This window comes from Myotis brandtii, unplaced genomic scaffold (genome assembly GCF_000412655.1).
Source record: "Myotis brandtii unplaced genomic scaffold, ASM41265v1 scaffold191, whole genome shotgun sequence".
Lineage (NCBI taxonomy): Eukaryota > Metazoa > Chordata > Mammalia > Chiroptera > Vespertilionidae > Myotis > Myotis brandtii.
The window spans coordinates 1,168,968-1,176,703 of NW_005357115.1; the positions used below are offsets into that span (position 1 = coordinate 1,168,968).

General features: G+C 39.3%; 1 protein-coding gene across 5 annotated transcripts; it reads left to right on the plus strand.

The window, feature by feature from the left end:
• Positions 1–6: 6 nt before the first annotated feature.
• On the plus strand, positions 7–7,334 carry MORN2 (MORN repeat containing 2). Of its 5 annotated transcripts, none has more exons than XM_014538431.1 (5): positions 7–533; positions 2,236–2,286; positions 2,949–3,086; positions 4,089–4,225; positions 7,045–7,275. In XM_014538431.1, exons 4-5 carry the CDS (start codon positions 4,089–4,091, stop codon positions 7,145–7,147), a joined length of 240 nt encoding a protein of 79 aa, XP_014393917.1. In that variant the 5' UTR covers positions 7–533; positions 2,236–2,286; positions 2,949–3,086; the 3' UTR covers positions 7,148–7,275. The 5 variants fall into 5 exon arrangements, with proteins under 5 accessions (XP_014393917.1, XP_014393916.1, XP_005864798.1 ...); XM_014538430.1 differs by having other exon boundaries at positions 9–533; positions 2,949–3,055; positions 7,045–7,334; XM_005864736.2 differs by having other exon boundaries at positions 56–190; positions 2,949–3,055; positions 7,045–7,334.
• Positions 7,335–7,736: the final 402 nt, after the last annotated feature.

Here is a 7,736-nt window from a genome sequence, read left to right on the forward strand (position 1 = left end):
CGGAAGCACAGCCCTGGCGCCTTCTGATTGGCTCAGACTCGGCCCCTCGCACTTTCGCTTCCGGGTGAGAGGTGCTTGGTCGCCCCGGCAACCGAGTCGCCCTCCGCGCTAGGTTCCCTCTGCGCCACGGAGCTGGCGACTCAGCGGGAATCGCAGAGTCCAGAAAATGCCTCCAGCACCTCTCTGCCAAGTGAGTGGCCCCCGTCCCGACGCCCCGAGCGGGGAAGGGCGCCGTAAATGAGAACTCGCCTGGTCCAGAGCTCAGCCCCTGGTAACCCCGCTACCGGTGTGATACCTTTCCTGACCGTCCACCCGGGGGCGGGGGCGGGGGCGGGGCGCGGAGGGCACCTGGCCTGAGAGTCAGGAGACAGGGGTTCCAGCTCTGATTCGGCGGTGGGTTTGCTGTTGTGCCGACCTCTCCGGGTTTCAGTTTCCTCTGCGCTGCCGGACGACCTCCGACTCTTAGGTCCTTCTCTTAGCTCTAACATTCCAAGGTTTCGAATGTGGAACCATTTAAGAGCAATTGAAAACAGGTCGGTTTCTCGTATGATCAATTTAAATGCTCTGTATTTAACGATTGCTTTCCAAGTGCCATTCATTCACTGCAGTTCCTGCTAGTAAGTGCTAATCACTGAGCTGGACACGAGGGCGAGAACAGAAATGTGACTAATCCGTGATCCCTGACCTAAACGACCTGCTGTAGTGATGGGGATTCTGGCACAAAAGCGTTGCTTTAATAGGGCCCTACGTGCTATGGGCGGGCTAGGCCCAGAGTGTTGTGGGGGCTCCTAGAGGAATCTGGGGATGAGGGGAGGTAAGAAAGGTTTTGCTGTTTTTCTTTGTTCCTCTTTCTGGGGAAAATTTTCAACCTTGTATTCCAGTTCACTAATTTACTTTTCAGTTGTATCTTTGCTATTCAGCCCTTCGAAGGAGTTTTATTTCATCAATTATTCATTTTCTGGACTGCTAATTTGTTGTTTTTCATAACCACCAGCTCCTGTCTCAAGGATGTTACAGTATTTTAAACTCTTCTACCTATTGTGTTAACTCTGTTTCTTCAGAGGGTATGAGCCTCTAGCTTTTCTCAACTGGCACCTAAATTAATTTTTAAATTAAAAATATCAGTTCTCTTGCCTCACCCATAGAGATTCTGATTCAGTAACATAGGGTAGAGCCTAGGAACTTGCATGGTCCATATTTTGGGTAACATCCTAGTAGACTCTATTGTCCTAGAAGTTTGAGTTTATTTATTTTCACATATGCTTTCTTAAGTTTTTAATGTTTTAGACCACTAAATGTCCCAGTGCTCTGAGGCATAGGTTCACCCCAGCCCTTGGTTTCTTCCTTCCTTTTTTACCTGGTCTCCATTCCAATCTTATCCTTTTTGCTCACCCCCACACTCACCCCTCCTCATTTACTATCTTTATTTTCTTTTTCCTCCTTCTGCCAAGTCAGAGATTCCTTACTTTACCTTACCTCTGAGACAGTCAATAGGTCATATAGGCTAACCAAGAACAATAAAAACGTATGTCCCTATAAAAACTTACATGACTCTCCATAGCAGCATTATTGATAGCTGCCCAAACTGGAAACAGCCCAGCTGTCCATTAACTGATGAATGATAAACAGAATCTGTTCTTTCTGTACAGGGACTATTATTCAGCAATAAAAAGAGATGAAGTCCTAATGCATGCTGTATCATGGTTGAACCTTGAAAACATTATGCTAAGGACTACATATTGTATGATCTCATATATATATGAAATGTCCACAATACGAAAATCCATACAGAAAGTAGATTATTGGTTGCCAGGGGTTGGAGGTGGAGGTGGGGGTGGGGTTGCGTGGGAGTGGGGAATTAAGGGAATGGAAAATAGCTGAGAATGGGTAAATGATTCTTTTTGGGGTGATTAAAATATTCTAAAGTTAGATTGTAATAGCTACACAACTCTGAATATTCTAACTATTAAATTGTGTAAAAGGGTATGTTTTGTGTTTTGTAAATTATATTTTAATAAAGCTGTTATAACGAACAAATAAGTAAAAATAGATCATCTAGACAAAATTATTTCCCCAGGACCCTACACCGGATAATGGAATGTCAAGTAATCATGACATGCTTGTGATCATATGAAGTGAATCTATTTGGTTAGCTCTTAAAGTGCATTTGTTATAGGTATTATGACATAAAAAATATTTAAGTTTATGTGACTTTTCCTAAATCTTTTAAAACAGCTGAAGAAGTATATAAGATAAACTTTATATTTCCAAATGGAGACAAGTATGGTAAGCATACATTTCAATTACTTTTTCTATACAGACTTAAATGAAATAGCTTAAGAGTGAAAAAATGAGACTCACATTTTATAAAACTACTATTGGAATGTTAACTCAATTCAATAAAGTAATGTAGATGAAAAGATTTTAAATCTGAATTCTAACATTAAGTCTAGGCAGTATGCCTTGGTAACCTATGGGATCTGTCTGTCTTCCTGGTCATTGGGTCTTAATGACTATAAGTCCTTGTAAGCTCCTTATCTCTGGTCTCATTTGTTTCAGTGCTAGGGAGCCAAAGAGACCCATATGTGCAGTTGTGATTAGGCCTAAATATAAATACTTTCAAAAAATTATTATTTATCTGTTTGTTTTTGAACATTTTTTTTTAATCCTCACCAGAAGGTATTTTTCCACTGATTTTTAGAGAGAGTAGAAGAGAGAGGGAAAGACAGAAATACCAATGTGAGAGAAACATCGATTGTTGGTTGCCTGCACTTGCCCTGGAGCCTGCAACCGAGGTACATGCCCTTGACTGGAATCGAACCCAGAACCCTTCAGTCCACAGGCTGATGCTCTATCCACTGAGCCAAGCTGGCTGGGGCTATAAATACTTTATTAACTAGTCAAACAGGGTTCCCATTTATAATATTCAGTATTTCTCTCTTGTTTAGATGGTGATTGTACAAGAACACCTTTTGGAATTGTCGAGAGAAATGGAATAGGTGTTCATACCACTCCTGATGGGATTATCTACACAGGAAACTGGAAAGATGACAAGGTATTATTGTTGGTTTGAATACTGACAGTGGATAGATAAGTAAACCTAGTAAGTGACTCCAGGTATTTCTCCATTAATCAAAAACACGAGTAGACTATACAACAAAAAACCAAATAGTTATCTATATATATAAAAGGCTAATATGCTAAGTGTCTGACCGTTTGACCATTTGACTGGTAGCTATGATGTGCACTGACCACCAAGGGGCAGACGCTCAATGCACTGGCATGGAAACATGGAACAGACTGATGAATCTCAGAGGGGAGTGGGTAGGGAGGAAGGTGAGAAGAGATTAACCAAAGATCTTATATGCATACTAAAGGCCCGGTGCCCAGATTCGTGCACCGGTGGGGTCCCTTGGCCTGGCCTGTGCCCTCTTGCAATCCGGGACCACTCGGGGGATGTTGGACTGCCAGTTTTGGCCCAATCCCCACAGGCCAGGCCGAGGGCCCCCACCGGTGCACGAATTCGTGTACTGGGCCTCTAGTATTTAATATATATGAATATATGAGTAATATTAAACTTATGCAGAGAGCTAGTTATCATCTTTCTCATCTTCTATTCATTGAGTAAAACTAAACTCATTACAAAATTTTCTCATTTAATCCTCAAAGCAATCATTAGCACTCCTACTTTACAAATGAGATAAATCAAGTTCAGATTTCTTATACCTAATAAGTGATGAAACAAGAATGTGTACCGAAGTCTGCTTGAATATAATTTTTGTTCTTCACAACTTTTGTACTGTTTCCTAGGTAACTAAACCAGTTGCCCTTTAAGATTTTTGATAACTCAAGGTATTTGAAGGACCCCTATTATCATCATCATGGTGTTCCAACCATGATGTTCAAATGTCCCAGACCAGGAACATTTGACTTGGTGGTGAGATGGGGGGAGGAGGGGCCTCACAGAAATAAAGGGTAATATAATGATAGATTAAATAATAATGGATGATAGACATATATGTACATTTTCAAAGTATTCTAGGGAAACTGAAGGTTAGCTACTGAGTTATTTCCTTTGTTACAAACAGATGAACGGTTTTGGAAGACTTGAACATTTTTCAGGAGCAGTCTATGAAGGATACTTTAAGGACAATATGTTTCATGGACTGGGGACTTATATATTCCCATCTGGGGCAAAGTACACTGGAAATTTCAATGAAAATAGGTAAGCTTAAAATAAAAGGTCACTATAGTTCTAAAAGATTCTTTTCAGGCATGTTTGCTTAAGTATTTTATTTAGTTAATGTTAAATATTCTTTTGTAATATATTTTGTTAGAATATATTTATAACATTTAGTAAGAAATGTTGGGTTATTTTTTTAGGAGAAAAAAATCTTATGAGATGCTAAGACCATCATGAGCCTTCAAAAGAAAATCATTCAGCCCAGCCAGTGTGGCTTAGTGGTTGAGCACTGACCTATGAACTAGAGTGTGCCCTCTTGCAATCCGGGACCACTCGGGGGATGTTGGACTGCCAGTTTTGGCCCAATCCCCACAGGCCAGGCCGAGGGCCCCCACCGGTGCACGAATTCGTGTACTGGGCCTCTAGTATTTAATATATATGAATATATGAGTAATATTAAACTTATGCAGAGAGCTAGTTATCATCTTTCTCATCTTCTATTCATTGAGTAAAACTAAACTCATTACAAAATTTTCTCATTTAATCCTCAAAGCAATCATTAGCACTCCTACTTTACAAATGAGATAAATCAAGTTCAGATTTCTTATACCTAATAAGTGATGAAACAAGAATGTGTACCGAAGTCTGCTTGAATATAATTTTTGTTCTTCACAACTTTTGTACTGTTTCCTAGGTAACTAAACCAGTTGCCCTTTAAGATTTTTGATAACTCAAGGTATTTGAAGGACCCCTATTATCATCATCATGGTGTTCCAACCATGATGTTCAAATGTCCCAGACCAGGAACATTTGACTTGGTGGTGAGATGGGGGGAGGAGGGGCCTCACAGAAATAAAGGGTAATATAATGATAGATTAAATAATAAGTGGATGATAGACATATATATACATTTTCAAAGTATTCTAGGGAAACTGAAGGTTAGCTACTGAGTTATTTCCTTTGTTACAAACAGATGAACGGTTTTGGAAGACTTGAACATTTTTCAGGAGCAGTCTATGAAGGATACTTTAAGGACAATATGTTTCATGGACTGGGGACTTATATATTCCCATCTGGGGCAAAGTACACTGGAAATTTCAATGAAAATAGGTAAGCTTAAAATAAAAGGTCACTATAGTTCTAAAAGATTCTTTTCAGGCATGTTTGCTTAAGTATTTTATTTAGTTAATGTTAAATATTCTTTTGTAATATATTTTGTTAGAATATATTTATAACATTTAGTAAGAAATGTTGGGTTATTTTTTTAGGAGAAAAAAATCTTATGAGATGCTAAGACCATCATGAGCCTTCAAAAGAAAATCATTCAGCCCAGCCAGTGTGGCTTAGTGGTTGAGCACTGACCTATGAACTAGAGGTTCAGTTCCCAGTCATGGCACATGCCCCGGTTGCGGGCTTGAGCAGTCGATCAGTGTTTCTTTCTCATCAATGTTTCCATATCCCTCTCCCTTCTTCTCTCTAAAATCAATAAAAACATATTAAAAAAATAAATAAAGGGAGAAAAACCTAACCATGGGATAAAGGTCTGTTTGTGTAAGTGAAGTGCATTTTTATCACTCCAGAGAGTCCAAGGAAACACCAGCACGGAACACAGCACTCCAAACATAGTTGACAGTCAGTAAATGTTTGTTGAGTAAATAAATGACCTAATATAAACTTTTCATTTTTTAACTGATTGTTTGGGTTTTTATGTAAACTTAGCATATCCTAGAACAGTGATGGCGAACCTATGACACGTGTGTCAGAGGTGACACGTGAACTCATTTTTTTGGTTGATTTTTCTTTGTTAAATGGCATTTAAATATATAAAATAAATATCAAAAATATAAATCTTTGTTTTACTATGGTTGCAAATATCAAAAAATTTCTATATGTGACACGGCACCAGAGTTAAGTTAGGGTTTTTCAAAATGCTGACACACCGAGCTCAAAAGGTTCGCCATCACTGTCCTAGAATCTTGTATACCAAAATTTGTATAATGACTATTTATTCGAAATAATAATATTAACCCTTTGCGGTCCAATTTTATTTTTGGAATTCAAACAGTCTGGTCCAAATTAATTGACGGGATTGAATGTTGAACCGGTTTGCGGTGTCGACCTCAGCCTCGACGTTGGACCTGTTACTAGCGCCTGGTCTGTCGAGTCAGCCTCGACATTGGACCGAAAAGGGTTAATAGTTGTTGTTTTTTTTTGTAGGATATGAAAACAGGATGCTGGGTTTTAAATCAAAGTCTCAAAATGGAAAGCTATAATTCTTCAGACATAGTATATAATACTAAAGGCCCGTTGCATAAAGAGATTCGTGCAATAGGCCTTCCCTTCCCCTGGTTGCCGGCACCAGTTTACCTCCGGCACCTGGGACCCAGGCCTTTGCTCCAGCCAGTCGCTGCTCCATCCGGAGCTTTCAGTCTTTGCTCTGCCGCTATGTATGCAAATTAACCGCCATCTTTGTTGGGTTAATTTGCATACTCTTCTGATTGGCTGGTGAGCGTAGCAAAGGGATGGTCAATTTACATGTTTGTCTATTATTAGGTAAGATGTCACAGTCTAGATCAGTGGTTCTCAACCTTCTGGCCCTTTAAATACAGTTCCTCATGTTGTGACCCAACCATAAAATTATTTTCGTTGGTACTTCATAACTGTAATGTTGCTACTGTTATGAATCATAATGTAAATATCTAATATGCAGGATGGTCTTAGACGACCCCTGTGAAAGGGTCGTTTGACTGCCAAAGGGGTCGCGACCCACAGGTTGAGAACTGCTGGTCTAGATAGTCTTAAATCTGGACTGTAAATTCTTAGTCTTGATTAATGAACAAACTTATTTTTTACTATTACAGGGTGGAAGGTGAAGGACAATATACTGATATCCAAGGACTAGAATGGTGTGGTACCTTTCATTTCACAGCTGCTCCAGGCCTGAGACTAAAGCTTCACATGTAGATTTTCTGCATTAAAGTTTAATGTAGTAATTGAAGATTTAGTTGTAAGGAAACCAAATCTGTCATATGAAATAACTTCATACACTACCTTTATATTATAATATTGCCATTAAAATCATCATTCACTTATGCCTTTTTTATTAACTTTACTTTCATTATCTTATAATTAGTTCAAATTATGTGATTCAGTTCAGAGTGTTCTCATTTTAATAAACACTGCAAAACCAAATCTTGGCAAAGTCAATGTCCAATCCTGTGCCTGAATTTTGTCATCTTTAAAAAGTATGTCTGTATTAAAGGAAATTATCTAGAAAATGAAAAGACAATTCACTGAATGGTAGAAAATATTTGGAAATCACATATCTGGTAAAGGTTTGGTTTCCAGAATATTAAAGAGCTCACTCATATAAATAGCCTATATAATAAAAACATAGTATGCAAATTGTCCCCTCGACTGGATTTCTTCCAGGAGTTTGACCTGGGGGTGGGCCAGCCGGGGGAAGGGAGGGACTACCCGGCCGGCAGCCGGCAGCCGCTAGGGACACTGCCAGTGCATGAATTTCATGCACTGGGCCTCTAGTCTACACTAA

Excerpts from the sequence above, each read along its gene's own strand:
- MORN2 (XM_014538431.1), top strand. The coding sequence starts at position 4,089 with ATGAACGGTTTTGGAAGACTTGAACATTTTTCAGGAGCAGTCTATGAA. Across the intron at positions 4,226-7,044 it reads GGAAATTTCAATGAAAATAG|GGTGGAAGGTGAAGGACAAT; the intron begins GTAAGCTTAAAA and ends TTACTATTACAG.